A 22,680-nucleotide genomic window follows, 5' to 3' on the forward strand; every position below is an offset into this window, starting at 1 on the left:
ACCAGACTCCATTCACAAAAACAGTCATTTTACGTCACAGAAGGTGGGACTTTGTGCGACTTTGGTGTTTTAAAGGGTGAGTTTGGATCTAAACTCACCCTTTAAAACACTTAAGAACACTAAGAGTCACACAATAAGACACAAACAACGAACAAACCTATTGTGGCAGCAGCAGACCAGCAGCTCCTGTGCTCTGAGGTTAAATTACTGTTTTTGTCAATGGAGTCTGGTGTGTTTGAAGAGAGCGACATAACAGCTGTTTGTGGTTGTTTCCTCCTCTGAGCCACCTCATGCTCCTTCATCACCGTGAACACACACACACACACACACACACACACACACACACACACACACACACACACACACACACACACACACGAAACAGCTTGAGACTAAACATTTAATTCAGAATAAGAAACTTTACACAGCAACAGAACACTGCAGGCTGCAGAGGGACAAACGTGAAACACATTTTACTGAATATTTACATTATTAGTTTTGTCCTCTGAGTGTCATTGTGAGGCTGATGGTGCTCGTTGGACTGGAGTTAAACCCGGATGGTGTAGGAGTCGGAGTGGGTGACGTATCGGACCCAGCGCTGCGACGGGCCGGGCTGGATGGGCGACAGGCGGAGGAAGCGGATCTGCAGCCCCGTGGCGGTGAGCTTGGGCAGCTCGAAGCTCAGACCGACCGGACCGACCTCCAACATGGAGGCCGAGCTGAGGCCGGGGACCTCCAGCTGAAAACAGGCACGAGGAATCAATAATCAATATGAGTGTGTTTTGACAGCGACGCTTCCTTATACAGACTGTGAATGTTCACCATGTCAGTTTAGCATGTTAGCATGCTAACATTAGTTAATTAGCACCTCAGCCAAAGTCCAGCTGAGGCTGATGGGAATCATTAGCTCAGTGCAATTCACCCTGACAACATGAGGGGTGTGTGTGTGTGTGTGTGTGTGTGTGTGTGTGTGTGTGTGTGTGTGTGTGAGAGAGTGTGTGTGTGTGTGTGTGTGAGAGAGTGTGTGTGTGTGTGTGTGTGTGTGTGTGTGTGTGTGTGAGTGTGAGTGTGTGAGAGTGTGTGTGTGTGTGTGTGTGTGTGAGAGTGTGTGTGTGTGTGTGTGTGTGTGTGAGAGTGTGTGTGTGTGTGTGTGTGTGTGTGAGAGTGTGTGTGTGTGTGTGTGTGTGGTCACCTTGAACAGAGCAGAGAGCTGTGTTCCTCCGGGGAAACGAGGGATCTGCCAGTTGACAGCTCTGCTCTGCAGCTTCAGTTCGGCGCTCTGATCTGGACTGCTGAGCTCCTGAGACAGACTGAACACACACACACACACACACACACACACACACACACACACACACGTTTCAGAAACCCTTCTCTACCCAACCACTCTTCTTCCTCTGCAGTGTCAGAGACCACACACGACCACTACAGGGGTCAGAGGTCATCAGGTCCAGATGTTCCTGTTACAGAGATGATGTGTGTGTGTGTGTGTGTGTGTGTGTGTGTGTGTGTGTGTGTTGGGGGGGGTGCTGACGCAGAAAGGCTTTCAGACCTGAGCACACAGAAGGTGATTTGATGGATAATCCTGCCGCCGGCTTTCAGATGATGTAACTGTCATTTTCCAGCTCACTGCTCCGGTCCAGCACAAAGGTAGAGGGTTTCAGACCAGACCGGACCGGACCGGACCGGACCGGTGTTTGTGTTCAACATGAGCAGTTAAAGGAGAACCCCAACTGCAACTTACTTTGGAAGCATTTTTGTCAGATTTGTTTAAACAAGCCCAAGAGCAATCAATAAATGAAGTAGGTTCAAGCTTTAGCCTTCATCTTCCTCAGGGCTAAAGCTAACGAGCTAATCACACGCCAACACTTTAAATGCCATCTCAGCGACAGACTGTGGTGAGTCAGCAGCAGGAAGAACGAAACCAGTGAGCCGAAGAACCAGAGAGAACCGTGGTTCATCACAGCCAACCGCTGTTTGGTGAGCTAACCTGTTAGCTAACCTGGTAGCTAACAGGTTAGCTCAGCCTCTGAAGCCCAGTGAGCGAAAGCTAACGTTGACTTAGTTTATATGATTGTGACATTTAACAGAGCTGTTTATTTGTAACCTCAGTCAGACTGTTTTTAGTGTTACAGATCCTGCCTTTAACCCATGATCCTCTCTGTCCACATCCTGGTGTGTGAGTGACTGGTAGGTAGTAAAAGTGTTGGAACTGGTCCAGTAGATCACCTCAGCCAGCAGCCACCAAACGGGCTGCAATGGCTGCAACGTGATCCTTTGGGACAACTGCACCTGATCACAGTAGGTCCACTAAAAGAGCTTGTTTGATCCACTGACAGGCTCAGAGTGTTATTCTAAGTGTGTGACAGCATCATGGAAAGGATCCCTACAGAGAGAGACCTGGAAGATCCTTTTGGTTTAACCACAAACAGCACACACACCAGACTACACTAAACACTAAAACAGGGATTCTAGCTGGGGGATCTGGAGCTGACTTCATGTGGACTTCCTCCACCTCGCCTACAGCTGCAGCACCGTCACTCACATTTGAATGACTTTAACTACCAAATGTGGAGCGCCTCACTCTGCCCGTCTGCTTTGTTAATGAGAGCAGCTTCACCGTCTTCACCTGCCGCCTCATTTCCATAACAAACATCACACATTTGAATGGAGCCTCACCTGACAGAGCCTTTGGGAACAGGGATGGTGGCACACACACTGATGGCAGCACTGTAACACAGAGCAACGACATCATCATCATCATCTTCATCATCATCATCTTCACCATCATCATCATCTTCATCACCATCATCACCATCATCATCTTCATCACCATCATCATCATCACCATCATCACCATCATCATCATCTTCATCATCATCACCATCATCATCATTAACTAATCCTCCTCCTCCTCTCTCATCTTCCTCTCTCCTCCTCTCTCCTCCTCCTCCTCCACCTCTTCCTCTCCTCCTTCTCCTCTCTCCACCTCTTCCTCCTCTCTCTCCTCTTCCTCTCTCTCCTCTTCCTCTCCTCCTCTCTCCTCCTCCTTCTCCTCTCCACCTCTTCCTCTCCTCCTCTTCCTCTCTTCCTCCTCCTCTCTCTCTTCCTCTCTCCACCTCTTCCTCTCCTCCTCCTCTTCCTCTCTCTCCTCCTCCTCTTCCTCCTCCTCCTCTCCTCCACCTCTTCCTCTCTCTCCTCCTCCTCTTCCTCTCCTCCTCCTCCTCTTCCTCTCCTCCTCTCCTCCTCTTCCTCTCCTCCTCCTCTCCTCTCCTCTGCCTGAGGAGGCGTTCAGTGTACGAAGGGAGAAACGAACCTCTTTGGCGGCAGGTCACAGCGGAGCTTCAGGTACATCAGCAGCCTGGAGGCAGGAAGCACATCAGCAGGTTATTGATTATTGATAATGTGAAATAGAAGCTCATTGATTAACAGCTCAGCACCTCATGAGGGGTCATTATTATCATTCATGGTTTGACTATTTCTTGATCAGGATCAGTAACTTCCTGGAGTCTCTGCTGGTTGCCTGGCAACTGGTCACAGCCGCTTCCAGTCTTTATGCTAAGCTAAGCTAAGCTAACCAATGAAGGTGATTTCCTTTAGTTTGTGTGGCTTCGGGGCTCTGACCTTCCTCCGCTGTCCCTCTCGATGGTCGGGAAGAGACGGAAAGGAGGAGCTGAAGGCAGATCATCACTCAGCTGGTACTGCATCACAGTTTGCTGCAGGAGGAGGAGGAGGAGGGGAGAGTGATGAAGAGGAGGAGGCAGAATCGATCGGATCAATGAGGTTAGAATTAGATTACGGTTAAGTTTAGAGACACCAGTAAAGTTACGCTGCTGTGCCTCTGCAGTATAAAAGCAATGAAGACAACCAGGGAGACGAGCCGATGTTGGAGCGTCTCTGAACTCAGCTTTCAGACAGAATAACTTCCACTGACGGCTCCTCTGATGGATCACATCAGATCGAATCCTTTTTCACACAAATAACACGTCACCAGCATCTAATGAGGAGGAGGAGAGTCGGTCCAGACCGGCAGGACTGTGTTCGTTAGTGATTAATGAGCCGAAGCATCTAAAAACCTGCGTTATGCTCCTTTAAGGCAGGAATCTGTGAAAGAGGCTTAGTGAGACGTTTGAGCTCTGCAGCAGGAAACAAAGTATTCAGTTATTTAATGAGCTGTTTACTGCTGAGATTATCAGAGCTGTTTACACCCAGCGGCCACTTTATTAGGGACAGAGAGCTGAAAGTACCCAGCAGGAGAAAACTCCTTCAGGGTTCCATGTTGAGGAGCTGCAGGATCATTCAGGAAATAATCTCACCGCTAACAACGCTAATTAAATACAGATTCAATATTCTTATCAACCCCCCCAAAACAATGCAGGGACAGTGGAACTGTCTGAAGACCTCCAGGAAGAAGACCTCCATGTCTGATTGGTCGGGTTTAGACAGGACCCTCCTCTGATTGGTCAGGTTTAGACAGGACCCTCCTCTGATTGGTCGGGTTTAGACAGGACCCTCCTCTGATTGGTCAGGTTTAGACAGGACCCTCCTCTGATTGGTCAGGTTTAGACAGGACCCTCCTCTGATTGGTCGGGTTTAGACAGGACCCTCCTCTGATCGGTCAGGTTCAGTCAGGACCCTCCTCTGATTGGTCAGGTTCAGTCAGGACCCTCCTCTGATTGGTCAGGTTCAGACAGGACCCTCCTCTGATTGGTCAGGTTCAGACAGGACCCTCCTCTGATTGGTCAGGTTTAGACAGGACCCTCCTCTGATTGGTCAGGTTCAGTCAGGACCCTCCTCTGATTGGTCAGGTTCAGACAGGACCCTCCTCTGATTGGTCGGGTTTAGACAGGACCCTCCTCTGATTGGTCAGGTTCAGACAGGACCCTCCTCTGATTGGTCAGGTTCAGTCAGGACCCTCCTCTGATTGGTCAGGTTCAGTCAGGACCCTCCTCTGATTGGTCAGATTTAGTCAGGACCCTCCTCTGATTGGTCAGTGACCCTCTTCCTGGTGTATCTTCCTCTACATGGACCATCACTGACTACATGAATGTCCTGCTGTGCTGAAGAAGACAGTAAACTAGAGACTGAGAGCAGAAACTGTTCCCTGAGCTGATAAATGAGGAGAGAAGTCACTACAGGACAGAGAGGGAGACACCACAGCACCTCTCCCTGGCTCGGACACAGCCGGAGGATCCGGTGGCTGTCGAACTCGTCCAGTCGGACCGCCTGGTGGAAGCTGCACTCATCAACACGAACAGCAGCTCCGTAACCTGGAGAGAAACACACACACAATCATGGTCCCATGGGCGGGGCTACCTGCTCACTGACCAATCAGAGGAGGCCTGAACGACACCTCTGGCCCCAAAAAGAAGACGGTGGTCTTAAAACTAGTGACATCACAGAGTGAGAGGTGTGTGTGTGTGTGTGTGTGTGAGAGAGTGTGTGTGAGAGAGTGTGTGTGAGTGTGTGTGAGTGTGTGTGTTAGTGAGTGTGTGTGTGTGTGTGAGTGTGTGTGTGAGTGTGTGAGTGTGTGTGTTAGTGAGTGTGTGTGTGTGTGTGAGTGTGTGTGTGAGTGTGTGTGTGTGAGTGTGTGTGTGTGTGTGAGTGTGTGTGTGTGAGTGTGTGTGTGTGAGTGTGTGTGTGTGAGTGTGTGTTAGTGAGTGTGTGTGTGTGTGTGTGTGTGTTAGTGAGTGTGTGTGTGTGTGTGAGTGTGTGTGTGTGTGTGAGTGTGTGTGTGAGTGTGTGTGTGTGAGTGTGTGTGTGTGTGTGTGTTAGTGAGTGTGTGTGTGTGTGTGTGTGTGTGTGTGTGTTAGTGAGTGTGTGTGTGTGTGTGAGTGTGTGTGTGAGTGTGTGTGTGTGAGTGTGTGTGTGTGTGTGTGTGTTAGTGAGTGTGTGTGTGTGTGTGTGTGTGTGTGTGTGTTAGTGAGTGTGTGTGTGAGTGTGAGTGTGTGTGTGTGTGTGTGTGTGTGTGTGTGTGTGTTAGTGAGTGTGTGTGTGAGTGTTAGTGAGTGTGTGTGTGTGTGAGTGTGAGTGTGTGTGTGTGTGTGTTACCTCTGAGCTGAGACTTGCCGATGCTGAACTCCTCATTTAGACCAATACGCATTTCTGTTGAAGGAGGACGACGTGTTAGATTCTGATTCTTCCAAAGAGAATTAAGAGAACAAACATTTCCTCTAAAACAGGAAAGAGGAAATAAAAATAAATCTTTTTACCTCTGACACAACCCCCCCCCACCCCCTCCACACACACACACACACACCTACACCTGCCCCTCCTCACCTGAGCAGCTGGGCATGTAGCACTTCACTCTGATCTCTCCCTCCACATCAGCCTTCATCAGCACCCCCTGCAGCACAAGACAGAGCAGACAGCTGTTAGACAGGCTGTCACTGCTGGACCGTACACTTATTATTATTATTAAGTTATATTATTATTATTATTATTATTATTATTAAGTTCTATATTATTATTATTATAAGTTATATTATTATTATTATTATTATTAAGTTATATATTATTATTATTATTATTAAGTTATATAAGTTTAATAGAATAATTTCATGCTGCTGTTACTCACGTTGGAGCCGATGACGACTGACATTCTCTCAATCACGTCCACAAATATTTCGCTCTTCCCCCCCTGGAAAAACACACACACACACACACACACACACACACACACACACACACACACACACACACACAGTGTGAGTTCTGGTCAGTTTGCTTCAGGAGGTCTGCAGTCGAGCTGGGATCCGACTATTAACTGGATCAGTTATTTTCCAAACATCCAGCCCTGTAAAAACCACTAAAACTCCTCGTTAATAATATTTATTTACCACCTGAAACACAACTATAATGAATTTCATCTTATGAATAACTAAACATCTAAATGTCCAGATTTCAGGAGACATGAGGCGATCAGTGTGTCGCTTTTTGCACTTTAATTCTAAGAGAAATTCAGATTCAGACAGAAAACTATCTTTTCCATCTTCTTCATGTTCCAGCACTTCCAGGCCTTGAACTGCTCCTGTCTGTGTCTGTGTTTCTAAAATGTGCCACTATTCAGAGTCCCAGACTTCCACAGACGGACTGATGATGATGATGATGATGATGATGTTTAAACTGTTTCAGGACGTTCCCGAGCAGCAGGAGCTCTTTTGCACTGGATATTTCACAGTGAGGTGGGAAGCAGACAGGTATTCTGCTCCATGTTGCTGCAGGTGAGACGCTTCGTACCTGCTCTCTGCTGGACTGGATGGGTCTGGTGGCTGCAGAGCTCGGAGCCACTTTACTCTGTTGAGTCTCTGCTCCAAACTGCAACACAACGACAACAGAGCTGCTGAAAACCACACAGACACACTGGGAGGTGCTGTTAGCATGTTGTTAGCATGCTGTTAGCATGCTAACAACATGCTAACTAATGAATGAGGATTCAGTCTGCTGTAGTGGAAACAGTTCAGATCTCTTCTGGAAGGGTCACAGATCTTTAGTTTCTGTCTCAACATCCACTGTTGTTCTGGATCAACATGTTCTCTGTCTTTCTTTAGTCTCATCTGATGAACAACATGTCTGATTCCTGGATCTTACCAAGCCGACGTTGCTGAGGTCGAACAGGCTGAACGGTCTGGAGGAGACGGCCTCCGTCTGGATGAAGTTCTTCAGGACGTCGGAGGAGGTCGTCTGGATGTAACCGTAGTCCTGAGAGACAGACAGAGTCAGTGCTGCCACCGTTTAAAGGAGCAGTCTGTAGACTTTCGGGGGTCTATGGTCAGAAGTCAATTAGACTGCTCCACATTATGTTTCCAGCTAACTGAGGCTCAGCGTGGATGTGACTCATTAGCTAAGAAGGAGTCGTTGTGTCTACTCCTCATCCGTGGAGTACTCCATGTTGCTCCACAGTGTCTCTACAGTAGCCGTGGACGGACAAACAGGGCGTTTGCATTTTTATGCTGACGTGGCAGCTTGAATTTGGTGGTGCTGATGCGCCAGGTAGCAGACGAGGAGGAAGAAAGAAGAGGAAGACCACCGTAGGTTCTCCTACACACCTGGAAAGGTGTGGCGGCCTCACGGCTCAACGCCACTAAATCCTACAGACTGCACCTTGTAACTGATAAACCTGTGAGAACCTCTCATTAGCTCCAAATATTGATGTGATTAAAGGGAAAGAGACTCACCACGACCTCGTCCAGCAGCTCGTAGATGAGGGCAAAGTTCATCTGCACTGACTTCTCTGACAGGCTGCCGCAGTAATCTTTAACCAGAGCGGTTAACCTGAGAAACACACAGGTTAAAGGGTCACTCCACCTCTCTGTCCACAAACCACAAACAACCGTTATATCGCTCTCTGCACACACAACAGACTACATTCACTAAAATAGGGATTTTAGAGAACAGGACACAGGAGCTGCTGCTCTGCTGCTGCCTCCATCAGTCAGTGTGTTTGTGTTATAGTGTTGTATTGTTCTAAAAACATGTTCTCAATTACTGTTTTTGTCAGTGGAGTCTGGTGTCAGAAACAGGTGTCATATCGCTCTCTTCAAACACACCAGACTCCATTCATAAAAACAGGAATTTTAGCTCACAGAACACAGGAGTTAGTAGATTAACACACGACTGCTCCACGGTAACGACACCCGTACCTGTTGAGGAACTCGATGACGGTGAAGGGGGAGGAGTCAGCGGTCGTCGTGGCGACCCAGTACAGCCCGCCCTGCTTGACGTGGACGAAGTGAAGGTCTCTGTGACTCTGAGAACAAAACACAGGACTGATGCTGCGTTCAAGGGCCACATCGAAAAAAAAAATAGCAGCTGACTTCTGACGTGTGGCGTTACCATGACAACTGGAGGCTGGTCTCCGGACAGCGCGGTGACCTTCTCGTAGAAAACACCGACGACGTCACTTCCTGCTTCTCCACGGACTGGTTGGTGATGTTAAGGTTTTTCAACGTGGGATAACAAACAGGAAGTAAAACCCAGGAAGCTTCATCAGTGAAAAGAAAACCGATATCTGTTAATCTACATGATTTGAGCACGATAAGAGGACCAACTGTGCACTGCTGGATGTTTTAACAGTCACCCTTCAGTCTGAAACTGCGTTAAAATGTGTGAGCTTGTTTTTTCCTGGTGTCAGATGTGGGGAGCAGCGGTTCGGTCGGGTGGAGACGTTTGTCAGGTGCTGCAGAACAGAAATGAGTCCAGATGAATAGAAACAACAGCAAAGAAAAGGATGAAGTAAAAATAGAAACTACACAACAGCGATTAAAACCCACTAATTAAAAGGCAAATAACACACACAGCAGTACTGGGGTGTGACTAAGAGCAGCACAGGCTGATATGATTAGGTAATAATACTTTAATCTAATCTGTGTTAATCTAGAAATATAATAAGCTACAAAACAGTCTAAACTGTAGACACAGTGTAGTCTGTGTATAAAGGGTGGGTAGGTTCGGCCTCTGTTATGGAGGATACAGTCTTTATAGATGAGGTGGTCGCCCTTTGAGGACAAGATGAAGACCTGAGAGATCATCCTGCTGACACACACACACACACACACACACACACACAGAAATGAATCAGCTGTCATTCATATTTATCATCACAGGGCTTTGTCTTTAATAACAGTCTATTAACTGAAATCCAGCAGCTCCCCCTGTCTGTGGTATTTCAGAGTCAGTCTGCTTGAATTACTGCATCTTGATTATTATTTATGCCTCTTTCATTAAATCATTCTTAAATATGTAAATACTGCACAGCTTCACTGTGGATGAAGGTAGCCACTCCCACCAAACCCCATTCAACTTTTTGCCAATTTTAGGTGATCTTGTATGTTAAGAAACCGTCTTGATGTAATAAATACTTTATTTATTTATTATTATTTATTTATTTCATTATCATTATGTCACACAGGTACAGTTAATGTAGGTGTGATCGTACATGAACCAAACCTGACATTTAATTAAAATAGGTTTTCCTGAATAAAGTCTGATTAATCTGTCGCCGAATGTTTTCATAAACTCCAGACAGCCTAAAAATCCCTCTAACTTCTTGTTAACATACACACAGGGTTTAAAAACAAGCGGAAGTAATTAAAATTGACTGAAAATGAAAGGGAGTTCATCTCACAACATTAGCATGCGAAAATTAGCACTAACATTCCTCTGAGTGGCTGTAACTACAGTCACTGCTTACCTGCAGTCGGCTTGAAGTTATCTAGAGCTGAAGCAGTGAGATTATATTGAACTATTTGATGCTGTAGTCCATGAAGTCCATGTAATGAGAGAGAAAGTCACTGCTAGCTAACTGTGACCAAGCTAGGGACGTTAAGAGTTAGCTAAACTGAGCTATAGCAGCACATTTAAACTCGTCCATGATAAACTGGCCAGATTTCTACAAATGAAACTGTTAAATGAAACACGAAAAGCTCATCTGAATTAGAGCTTGAATGTAGTTTGTGTTATTAGCTAGTTGTTAACAGGCTAACTGGTGTTTACAAACCGGGTCATCAGCTGCTCACAGCGCCTCCTGCTGCCTGGAGGACGAACTACACCGTCTGAGAAACAAGGGTCAATAATACATTTTCAAATAAGACCATTATCTGATCGAATACACGCACTTTCCTTCGTGTAATATACTGTTTTATATCCGCTGTGAACAGTACTGGTTTACTTATTCTGTCACATGAACGCAGCTTGTTGTTCAGTCATCCAGGCAGCAGGCGGCAGCAGAGGCTCATGCGGAAGTGGCTCATACGGAAGTAGCTCATGTCAGCAGGGTAGACCATCTCCACCGCAGCACCAGCGTCCGTTCACCATGAAGTAAGTAAACAGTTACTCAATAAAATATTTATTTCGGTTTGTATCGACTGTTCGGCCGTAATTCACACCGTCGTGGTGTCTTTCTACTGATGCTCGCGACCCCGCTAGCAACCGCTAACAGCTAGCTAACGTTGTGGGGAGCTAACTAAAGTTAGCCATCTGTCCGAATACAGTCTATTAGCTCCAAACCCTGTTGAAAAGTCTTACAATTTAACGATTCCCTTGTAATCTGATTTTAAACATAGTTCATTAAACACACGATCTAACGTTATAATAAGTGTTTAGAAGCTGTGTTTGAATTCGGCACCACTAAAGCAGCTTATAGTTCAATGAAATCAATGAACGCGTGTTGCTCAAACTGATCAGAGGCCAGTGTGGATGCTTTTCTGTCGTTTTTTTATGCCGAGTTCAAGAGTGGCTCCTCACCGGACACTAAATGTCTCACTTAATCTGCCTCTCTCTTATATTTCCTGTAAAGTGGAGAAACACAAAATCAGGCGTAGTTTGAATGGAGTCTGGTGTAAACGCTGCAGAGTGCAGTTTTGGCACTGCAGGCTTTTCCTTCATATTTTACTTATAAACACACAATGATGTGCAGCTGCTGGAGGTTTAGACAGTTTGAGTCCAGGATGAACCTAGCTGATGGTGTGTTCAGGTGCGCTTCATCAATTTGAAAATAGCAGAGTTTATCACCAGGCTGCTGCCTTCAAATGCCACATAAAAGTAGTAAAACTCAGTGTTTTGTTATTACACTTAAATGCACCACAGAAGAGTGGTAGATAGTTCCAAAGTCAGGAGAATAACCTCTGTGTTGATGCTTTTAAACAGATCAACAGCTGTAGTTAAAGTCTTTCTCTGCCTTCAGCCCCCTGACGAAGGTGAAGCTGATCAACGAGCTGAATGCTCGTGAGGCCGACCTCGGGGTGAACGAGTCCGTCTCCTGGCACAGCGAGTACAAAGACAGCGCCTGGATATTTGTCGGTGAGATGGATGAATGAACTTTTGCCCTCAGATGTGTGAGCAGTAACATGTTTGACCGGAGATCGTCACCGCCTTTCTCCCCGATGATGGGATGAAGTATTGAGGTCACAGACAGAGTGTGAAAGGTGCTTCTGTCTGATCGGCTGCTGTTTGCTTCCTGCAGGAGGATTTCCATACGAGCTGACTGAAGGTGACGTCATCTGCGTCTTCTCTCAGTACGTACCTGCATCTTTTTACAGGTTACAGCCGCATCCGACAGCAGGAGAAAGGAGTCACCTTCGTTTTCTCCCCCAAATACAACAGGTATGGAGAAGTCGTTAACATCAACCTGGTGCGTGACAAGAAGACGGGGAAGTCCAAAGGTTTCTGCTTCGTCTGCTACGAGGACCAGAGGAGCACCATCCTGGCTGTGGACAACTTCAATGGCATCAAGGTGACACAGCGGCTGTTTGTTATTCTAAGTGTGTGACAGCATCATGGAAAGGATCCCTACAGAGAGAGACCTGGAAGATCCTTTTGGTTTAACCACAAACAGCACACACACCAGACTACATTCACTAAAACAGGGATTTTAGAGAACAGGACACAGGAGCTGCTGCTCTGCTGCTGCCTCCATCAGTTAGTTTGTTTGTGTTATTGTGTGACTTGGTGTTTTCAAGGGTTCATTCAGATCCAATAGAATATTTGTGTAACACAAAGAAACCAACAGACTGAGGCAGCGGTTCACCAGAGTCTCTCATGTTTTCTGAGGTAAAATTCCTGTTTTTGTCAATGGAGTCTGGTGTCTAGCGTTGGAATAATCGTCTGCCCGCATGTCAACACTTATCACTTACACACTTCTTTTGTTCCGTTTTGTTTGTCTTGCAAGGGGAAGAGCAGACGATTATTCCACCTCTATGCTAATTCATTCACTGCACTGTTAACACACGTAGTTTTTCTCTGCTCTGTTCTTCTTCATGCTCTTCGTCAGTGTATGAATTAGCGTATGAATGGAATAATCATCCACCGGCTCGTGGCAAAGGGTTCGAGTTAGAAATGAGTTATAGGTACAAAAGGATCCTTGTTGTTTATCGTCGTATCGCTGTCTTCAAAAACCACCAGACTCCACTGACAAAAGCAGTAATTTTAACTTACAAAACATGGGAGTTTCTGGTCTACTGCTGCCTCATTGGGTTCATTTGTTTGTATTATTGTGTGTTACACAAATATTGTGTTGGATCCAAACTGACCCTTTAAAACACCAAAGTCACACAATTACACAAAGACACTGACTGATGGAGGCAGCAGCTCCTTCTGTGTTCTGTGAGGTAAAATCGCTGTTTTTGTGAATGGAGTCTGGTGTGTTTGAAGAGAGCGATGTACCTGTAAATGACTTGGCGCAGTAGTGGAGTAATGGTGGAGGTTGAGGCGGGAGCAGTGGCGTCTGTCTGTGGCTGACTGACTGACTGACTGTGTGTGGCGTTTGCTGTCAGATTAAAGGTCGGACCATTCGTGTGGATCACGTTAAAGACTACCGTCCTCCCAAAGACAACGAGGACATCGACGACGTGACCAAGCGTCTGAGGGAGGACGGCTGCGCTCCCAACGCCCCAGGGTCCCCCTCGTCCCCCTCAGAGGAGGAGGAGGAAGATGAGCAGTACGTCATCCCCATAAAGAAGCCCAAAAAAGGTGAGGTCACTTCCTGCACCGCCCCCTGCAGGCAGACGGCAGGAACTACAAGTTTAAAGTGTTCATGCAGCTTTTTGTGACTGTTTTCTGTCTCCTGTTGCTGCTCTGTCACAGAAAAGAAGGAGAAGAAGAAAAAGAAGAAGGAAAAGAAGGAGAAGAAGAAGTCAGAGAAAGAGAGGGGGAGCCGGGCGCTGCGCTCCTCCTCCTCCTCCTCCTCTTCCTCACCTCCTCCTCCTCCTCCTCCTGCCGTCAGAGTCAAAGAGGAGAAGGAGGACGCTGCCTATGACAAGTACAACCAGCAGAACGGGCAGAGAGCGGCGAGGGAGAAAGAGAGACTCCGGGGGGAGGACGACAGGAGGAGGGAGGACGACAGGAGGGGGGATCGTGAGAGAGAGGGAGACAGAGAGTCTGACAGGGACAGAGAAAATTATAGAAGAAGAGAGACAGACAGAGAGAGAGACAGCGATAGGAGGAGAGAGACAGACAGAGAGAGAGACAGCGATAGGAGGAGAGAGACAGACAGAGAGAGAGACAGCGATAGAAGAAGAGAGACAGACAGAGAGAGAGACAGCGATAGGAGGAGAGAGACAGACAGAGAGCGAGACAGCGATAGGAGGAGAGAGACAGACAGAGAGAGAGAGCGATACCGTAAACACTGAGAAAACTGATGGTGTAAATACATGGAGGTTATGTTAAAGGATCACTCCACTGTTTTTAAATCTGGGCCTGTCACTCTGGAAAGGATCCCTACAGAGAGAGATCTGGAAGATCCTTTTGGTTTAACCACAAACAGCCGTTATATCGCTCTCTGCACACTCACCAGACTACATTCACTAAAACAGGGATTTTAGAGAACAGGACACAGGTCTGTTCATGTGAGACTTTGGTGTTTTAAAGGGTCAGTTCACAGCTAACACAATATTGAAGTTAAAATTGCTGTTTTTGTGAATGGAGTCTGGTGGTTTTGGTGTTTAACCTGAGCTCACTCTTTAAAAGGCCAGAGTTGCGCAACACTGTGTTCTGTGAGGTAAAATTAGTGTTTTTGTGAATGGAGTCTGGTGGCTTTGAAGAGAGCGACGTAACGGCTGTTTCTTGCTGCTGGCTGAGGTGATCTACTGGACCAGTTCCAACACTTTTACTACCTACCAGTCACTCAGACACAGAGGACCCAGGTTTAAAAAGGAGTCATGCTTTAATGTCAGAGCAGCAGCAGCAGGGTTTAAAGTCCTGTCCGATCAGTCCAGCTGTCAGTCATGTGACTCCGCTGCTTCATAAATGTTCCAGAGTGTCGTCTTTCCTCGAGTAGAGAAGGAAAAAGATGGCCGCCACAGTGGAATGTGTTTGGAGCTCCTCCACAGGAGTTCACTGTTTGTACTGTTTGAGTTTTTGTAATTTAACCCAAAAAAGCATCTTTTCTTTAATAAGTGGAGTTTGACTTCGATCTACACGCAGAAAGATGTGTTTTAAAAAGCTTTTGTGTTTGACTGTTTCTGAATACAGGTTTGGTCTGTCTTTATGCTAAGCTAAGCTAAGCTAGCTAGCTGTGGCTTCATATTTAGACCCCAGAAGGTGTTTGTGTGAAGTAAAGACGAGAATCAGAACCAAACTGCAGCCGTTTATTACAGAAACATGAGCGAACAGAACAACAGTGACATGATGGAACCTTTTTATCGAGGAGAAGAAATAAAACCTGCTTATTATTCATGTTAGCGGCCTCAGTGCTTCTCACGGCTTCAGGCAGCAGGTCTGGATTCATCCTTCAATTCTGTTTGTCGTTATTGGAAACGTTCACATCATCTGTTTGACCAACAGCTACCAGATATAATATTTATCACTCCTGGAAACGTTCTGAAACAAAGTTTCTGCTAGTTAAAGCAGGAATTAGACTCACTTTTATTTAATTACATGTAACTTTGTTTTTTTTAATTAAAATACTACAGTACCCATGAGCCTCAGCTCGTCAGTGAAATGCACCCTGGGAGTCGTAGTCTGTTTGGACGTGAACAAACACCTGCTGAACAGAAGAATTAACACAAACCTTTAAAATCTCAGCTGAACAAACGGCAACACAAACACGTCAAACGCAGCTTCAGGTTGTAGAACGTGTTCGGTCCTGCGGTGTCACGTTCAGTCTTTCAAACATTTTGCAGAAAGTCGGCGGGCTGTAAAGAGGAAGTGACCGTCAGAGGGCAGCGTTTCCTCCGAGCGTCACACCCACAATAAGATAAAAACCACCCCATGAACGGAGTCGCAGGTCCGATCGTTGTTATTCGGTCTGAAACATTAAAACATCTGAGACCCTGAAAACGACTAAAACCATCAGCTGGTTAGAAAACTGCTCCATCAGTTTTCTGTCCACTCTTTAATTGATTCACAGCTAAATGTTGCAGCTCTGCACAGTACAGATCAATAACCTGATCAGTCCAGCTAACCAGCAGCTGCTGCTCAGATTTGGGTTCATTTGTTAACGAGACTTGATTTGTTGTCAGAGGATTAGTTTTTTTTTCTCTCGCTGAATAAACCCGGAGGAAACGCCGCCGAGGTCTGAGGGGTTCGCGGTTCAGTTACAGACGTGGTCAGAGGTATCCAGTGAGAAGCAAGAAGAAACAAGGAATGTTGGGAAATCTGTTTGTCCACCCACAAAGCCTTTAAAGGGCAACTCCACTGTTTCTACCCATGATCCTCTGTGTCCACATCCTGGTGTCTGAGTGACTGGTAGGTAGTAAAAGATCTACTGAACTGGTCCAGTAGATCACCTCAGCCAGCAGACACCAAACAGGCTGCAATGGCTGCAACGTGATCCTTTGGGACAACTGCACCTGATCACAGTAGGTCCACTAAAAGAGCTTGTATTAGCTAAAATCCCTGTTTTAGTGAATGTAGTCTGGTGTGTGTGCTGTTTGTGGTTAAACCAAAAGGATCTTCCAGGTCTCTCTCTGTAGGGATCCTTTCCATGATGCTGTCACACACTTAGAATAACACTCTGAGCCTGTCAGTGGATCAAACAAGCTCTTTTAGTGGACCTACTGTGATCAGGTGCAGTTGTCCCAAAGGATCACGTTGCAGCCATTGCAGCCCGTTTGGTGGCTGCTGGCTGAGGTGATCTACTGGACCAGTTCCAACACTTTTACTACCTACCAGGATGTGGACAGAGAGGATCATGGGTAGAAACAGTCTTGTTGTGTCACTGTGACTTTAAACAGCTCTAATAAACCCAGCCTCTCTGAAGAGTCTCTGAGCAGGTTTTCAGTGACAAAAAGCTAAAAACAGAGCGACGCCCTCAGAAAGAGCTGGAACAGGAAGAGGAGGAGGCTGGCGGTAGAAAAGTAAGGCGCTGGCGGCTAAACAGACGGCAGGAGGAGAAACCGCCGGATTATTCCTCCATTTCACTGCTTTTATCTGAGATTAAAGAAGGTCGGAGGATTAACTGGATTCCACAGATCAGCCGGTTCCCAAAGAGGTCGAACACAGACGGCTGCAGGGATTCGAACCAGCAACCCTCTGCCCCCCCGCCGCGAGCGGAGGCGTCTGGAGAGCGATCACAGCTTCGGTTTATTTCATTTCCTGTGTCGTTTTTAACAGTTTTCAGCTGTCCGCACATCCGGGGACGCATCAGACCCCCTGCAGGTCGGCTTCAGCCCGGAGCACTTCCTGTCTTTCAGCGGCAGGCTGGAGGTCAACGGGACAAACTGCAGCTTCCACGGAGACGACGGTGGCTGAGTCTGAGGCCGGCGTCAGGACGTGACGGTGTAAAGACACAGAACACAGAACACAGAACACAGCGTGCAGGAGGTGAGCGTCCACCTGTTCCCTCAAACAGCCAGTAGGATCTTTGGATCATCGCAGAAAGTCTCGATGCTTCAACGTTTTGTTCTTCACAAACAAACTCAACTTTTAGGACTTTTGAAGCGCAAACGTTAGCTTTTTATAGCTATATAGCTTGCTCTACAAAGCCAACATTGGCTATACAAAGCTAACGCTAGCTCTAAACCAACTCCACCATGGTCACATGACCTCAGCGTCACCACTGAGCCAATGATTCGTCGACAGGTTGGACAGTTGGAGTCTGCAGGAGGACTCGTTTGTGCTGCAGAACAGAAGGTGAAAATGTCTCCAGCTGGTCTGAACCTCAGACCTGATTCTGACCAGAGGGAACAGGAAGTGCTAAAATGCCGATTTGCGTCCCGGGTTCAGCCCGACGACACACCTGAAGGTTTTTATTTCAACATGAACAGAACAAAGAGTTTCTGAAAGAACGGCGACCGTCACCACGTTCGATCTGCGTCAGAAACGCTTCGTTATTTTCCTCCCGTGAGAACAAACTCCGTCCCGACCTGGACAGCAGCAGGTCCGACTTCCTCTCCGTCAGCTAGAGGCAGACGGAGGCCCGGCGCTCTTCGCTGCTCTCTTCCACGTTCCCTCTGGCGCCCAGTCGAGGGTCAGAGGGTCGACCCGTGATGATGCAGGATGGAGCTCGCCACCACGACTGCCACCACCGCCGCCTGCTGCTGCTGTCGACTTGTTCGACAAATTGTCTCTCGGAGCTGAAAAAGGCTCCAAATGTTTTTTCCTCTCGTCCGCGGGACGTTTGTGAGCGCGGGAATCCCTGAACGCCGCCCCGCCCCCGATCCTGCGCGGCGCCTCCGCTGTGATGTCAGCGCGGCTGCCGTTAACGTCGCTCCGCTCCCTCAGCACATGGAGATGGTGACGTTGATCCCCAGGTTGCCGTTGTCGGCGAACAGATGCGCGATGGAGGTGTCGAACACCAGGCAGTCGCTGTTCACGATGGCGGCCGCCACGCCGTCGTGGATGGAGCGCGGCGTGGCCTCCCAGGTGAGCCGCCGCCGGTTGCCGTTGAGCTCTAGGCGGTAGGCGAAGTTCTCGGCCTGCTTGCGGGTGCCGATGAGCAGCACGACGGCGAAGAACTGCTGGTGGCCTTCGTACTTCTCCTGCTTCTCCAGGACCAGCATGAAGTGGTGGCTGAAACACGACTGCATCATCACCCAGTCCACGGCGCCCGGCAGGTTGATGTCTGTCGCCAGGAAGACGATGTCCTCCCCCTGCAGAGAGAGACAGACGTTAAGGCTTTCACCTGCCCCCCCCATCCACAGAAACTCAAACATCTGTGTGTGTGTGGGGGCGTGGCCACCATGATGACTGCTGGCAGTTAGTGAAGCCTCAGCTGTGGCATTTTGGCTGCCGCCATCTTGGTTCTTTGGAGCCAGATGTGACCATATTTGGACAAGAAGGTGGAGCTATGGGCTAACGCTAATGTTAGCTAGCCTGGTTAGCGAGGTCAGATACAGAAACAGTTTCCTCATTGGCTGCTGTGCGTCTACGTGTCGGCCATATTGGGGAGGTCAAGATCTGCAAGTAAAGCGTTCTGAGAGACGCCGACTTGACGGGTAGCCCCGCCCTAAAGCGACCAATCAGAGGACACCAACACTTAACAACATCTTAAATTAGCCGTTAGCATGCTAATGTTTGCTAATTCTTTACTGGTTAGCTGCTCGGACAGTTCTAGCCCCTCGTGTGTTCTGTTCTGTGGTTGTGGCCCACCTGCAGCGTGGTGATGGACTTGTGTGCGTGCATCAGGTGCGGCATGACGGCCTCCAGCGAGCCGTGCCACTTGCAGGTGGCCCCAGGACACGGGCAGGTGTATGGCCTGAACTCACACACCTCCTCGTGGTCAGGCTTCTCGCTGTGGTGAAGGGTCAGCGGGCAGCCGGCCGACGAGTACTGCGGGGAGGACACGGAGACGGGGGGCGGCGTTAAAGGCACGTTCCACTGAAAACACTGTTCCCTGGCAGCAGAGCATTATGGGGGATCAGATTCACATTTTAAATAAACCAAAACACAATTAATTCCTTGAGGCTGCATAACACACAGAGTACAATGTGTTCATCCTGCTAAAACCCTTATATAACATCAAAGATGCTTCAATTAGCATAACGCAGCAAAGAGACACGAGGGACACATGACCAGCTCAGCCCCGAACATCACACACAGACATTTAGTCGATTTTATTTAGATTCTATTTGATCAGTAGCTCTTATGAACTCTACATGTTCACATCTTTCTGACGTCTTCTCATCTATTTCTGGGTTTTGTTGTGTCCTGACGCTCCGAACACGTCCACAGTGTTACTTCTGTCTTCTGACAACAATCTACTGACTCAGTTGTTCACTGACGTCTTTCCTTCTCTGAACGTTCTGTACTTTGTGTCTGTGAGGCTCCTCTCTGCTCATGTGGACCACTGGACCCGTGTGCACTGATGTTCTGATGTTCTGATGTTTCACAGACTGACAGAACAAAGCTGAACTCATCATCAGAAGACAGGAAGAAGCCCAAACAGTCAAACATCTCGACCCTGAACATCCATCAGTTCCTGCTTCCACACCTGTGAAACTGTTTCTGTTCTTCCTAACTGTCCGCCGGCGTCTGCAGGAGGAAACACGACCTGATGGACGTTTATTCATGAGTCTCTGGTGTCGTTTACGCCGGCCTGGTGACACACGTCTTATTTACAGAGACGCTGACCCAGAATCAGTCCACACACACACACACACACACACACACACACACACACAGGTTAATCTATGGATGAGCAGGACGGCAGCAGAGGAAGGTGACGCAGCAGGAGGTTCAGCGTCGCTCTGATTAAATATTCATGAGCTGCAGGTCAGAGCAGCAGCAGCTTCCTGGAGAAGAGCAGCAGGCTGGAGGGCGGCCATGTTTTCATCAGCACTGAGAGCTGCAGGGAAAAGCTTCAGTCATTCTGCATCCCTGATGTTAACACTTCAGTGAAAGCTGAGTTTCCAAAAATGATTTCCCACATTAACCGTCACAACTACATGCCGAACCCCAACCTTAACCCCAACCTTAGCCCCAACCTTAGCCCCAACCTTAGCCCCAACCTTTACCCCAACCTTTACCCCAACCTTTACCCCAACCTTTACCCCAACCTTTACCCCAACCTTAACCCCAACCTTAACCCCAACCTTAACCCCAACCTTAACCCCAACCTTAGCCCCAACCTTCACCCCAACCTTTACCTACTGCTGACCTTTAAACCAAGGTTTAACCCTCAAACACAGACCAGGCAAAAAGAGGTAAAAAACCTCCCCAAATGTGTCCATACTGATAAATAATGACATGTAGGTACACACACACACACACACACCTACACACACACTCTCACACTCTTTAGGAGCAGCATCTTTAACCAGGCGGTGAACAAAGTTCATCAGATCATGTGACACTCTGCATGGCCGCGATCAATACCAATCAGGCTAAGAGCACCCAGTGTGTGTGTGTGTGTGTGTGTGTGTGTGTGTGTGTGTGTGGTGAGACATTGATAAATAGGATGGAGGGAAAAAAAGTTTCAGTTTTCAGGGAAGAAACGAAATAAGGAGAACCGGACTAATGGGAGAGTTTGAACTGACACAGTGAGGCTTTAGGTGAACACACCAAAACACCTAAACACCAAAACACCTAAACACCAAAACAAAAAGTCAAAGAACGACTTCGACGTCATCGACCCAGAAACACGACAGCATCACCAACTACTCTGATAATCAATTGATCAGTTTGAGTCACTTCAGTCAGTTATTTAACAGCATCGACCCTGAAAACATTATTTAAAGATTAAAACCCCAAACAGCCGTCCAGGTGTTTTAACCCTCTGAACTCTGAACGCTGCTGCTTCTTCTTCTTCTGGTGACGTCATTTCTTGGAGGATCTTCTTCTTCTTCATGTCCCTAAAATGTGTCCAACCTGGGCAGTTTGTCCCTCCCCAACATGGAGCGTCATCTGTCCGCTCAAAACCTCATTTAATGACGTCATTAACTTGAAACACGGGCGAAACAGAATAAATCCTCTGTTTGTTAGAGTTTAAACAGGAGCATGCTAACAACACGCTAACGACATGCTAACAACACGCTAACAACACCTCCCGCAGTCACCGCTTTCATCAGGTACTAAAAGACAACCACTCTTCTTCATGTTTCCACATCCTCAGGATCACCTGAGGAGCACCTGAATGCACCATGATTCTCTTTCCTGTGACGACCCGACCAATCAGAGGCCAGCTTCCTCCAGGACTCACCTGGCTGCCCGGCAGCGGTTTGGTGCGGCCGACAGGTCGACAGGCTCCGCCCCTGACCTCCGACCCCTGCTGCTGCTGCTGCTGCTGCGGTCCAGTGTGAGCGTTTAGCCCTGCGGCGCTGGAGCCGACTCCGTGGTGGCGATGCCAGCCCAGCAGGCAGCGCCACTGAGCCAGCTCCCTGAGGAGAGGCAGGCAGGAGGCCGGACACAGCATCGAACACACACACACGGCTGACACACACACACACACACACACACACACACACACACACACACACACACACACACACACACACACACACACACACACACACACACACACACACACACACACACACACACACACACACACACCTTGATTACTTCCAAACCAATGTCCTGTTGGTTTGGTTTACGTGCTCTAATTAACAGACTGTATTTGCTAAAAGGCTTACAGACCTGGGCTTTCACCCAGGAGAATGGGCTTCAAGCCGTGTGTGGGACAAACAGCAAACTGCACTGGTCGTTCTTTCTACCATCAGCTTGGTTTGGTTTAAAACTACCTGGTGAACTTTGGGTTCACTTAATAAGCCGTAGAGACATTTAAAGGGCCGGTACGTCCATCCACCTACCCTGAGGGGTCTGAGGCTGACGGCAGGTACGTTAAACTTCTTTCCAACGTGCACCCCAACATATTCACAGCCAGCGTTTCTATTTCCATCCATTCCAAACAGCAGCTGCCTTTAATAACTAGACATCAGCACTGAGGGAATCATTGCTTCACTCCGACTTTAAAGCTAAATTTGGGTTTTCTGAAGTTATTTTTGTCCCTCTCTGCCCTCCGTACTGAGAGCAGACAGACAGACAGACAGACAGACAGACAGACAGAAACAGCCGGTCAGCAGCTGTTCAGACGGACGGTGGAGCCTCGTGGAGATCATATAGCCGAGAGATTAAAAACGACGACTGGCTGAACACACAAGGTCGAAGGACTGAGCTCTGAACACAGTCCAGGATCCAGACTACAGCTGGGAGGGGATCCAGACTACAGCTGGGAGGGGATCCAGACTACAGCTGGGAGGGGATCCAGACTACAGCTGGGAGGAGGCTGAACAGACTACTTTATTC

The 22,680-nt window shown here is 47.8% G+C and overlaps 3 protein-coding genes across 3 annotated transcripts in view; 1 reads left to right on the plus strand and 2 right to left on the minus strand.

Moving 5' to 3' along the window:
- Window positions 1-368: 368 nt before the first annotated feature.
- On the minus strand, window positions 369-10,336 carry ap4m1 (adaptor related protein complex 4 subunit mu 1). The gene is made up of 16 exons (XM_070843676.1): window positions 10,193-10,336; window positions 9,473-9,531; window positions 8,836-8,921; window positions 8,643-8,749; window positions 8,178-8,274; window positions 7,591-7,701; window positions 7,240-7,317; window positions 6,578-6,640; window positions 6,280-6,346; window positions 6,052-6,105; window positions 5,164-5,270; window positions 3,625-3,716; window positions 3,317-3,361; window positions 2,680-2,730; window positions 1,193-1,310; window positions 369-739 (listed from the first exon to the last, which is right to left on the minus strand). The coding sequence occupies exons 2-16, from the start codon at window positions 9,528-9,530 to the stop codon at window positions 548-550; spliced, it is 1,326 nt and encodes a 441-aa protein (XP_070699777.1). The 5' UTR covers window position 9,531; window positions 10,193-10,336; the 3' UTR covers window positions 369-547.
- A 406-nt stretch (window positions 10,337-10,742) lies between these two features.
- Window positions 10,743-15,073, plus strand: rbmx2 (RNA binding motif protein X-linked 2). The gene is made up of 6 exons (XM_070843275.1): window positions 10,743-10,818; window positions 11,684-11,799; window positions 11,963-12,014; window positions 12,103-12,232; window positions 13,272-13,467; window positions 13,582-15,073. The coding sequence occupies exons 1-6, from the start codon at window positions 10,814-10,816 to the stop codon at window positions 14,124-14,126; spliced, it is 1,044 nt and encodes a 347-aa protein (XP_070699376.1). The 5' UTR covers window positions 10,743-10,813; the 3' UTR covers window positions 14,127-15,073.
- Window positions 15,074-18,085: 3,012 nt separating this feature from the next.
- Window positions 18,086-22,680, minus strand: part of siah2l (seven in absentia homolog 2 (Drosophila)-like) — a 13,635-nt gene continuing 9,040 nt past the window's right edge. The window contains exons 2-3 of the mRNA XM_070843839.1: window positions 19,027-19,206; window positions 18,086-18,527 (exon numbers count right to left, since the gene is read on the minus strand). Coding sequence (XP_070699940.1) covers window positions 18,156-18,527; window positions 19,027-19,206 — 552 coding nt within the window. The 3' untranslated portion in view covers window positions 18,086-18,155. The remainder of the gene's footprint in view (window positions 18,528-19,026; window positions 19,207-22,680) is intronic.

The sequence above is a fragment of the Pempheris klunzingeri genome, chromosome 14, assembly GCF_042242105.1.
Source record: "Pempheris klunzingeri isolate RE-2024b chromosome 14, fPemKlu1.hap1, whole genome shotgun sequence".
In the NCBI taxonomy this organism is placed as follows: Eukaryota; Metazoa; Chordata; class Actinopteri; order Acropomatiformes; family Pempheridae; genus Pempheris; species Pempheris klunzingeri.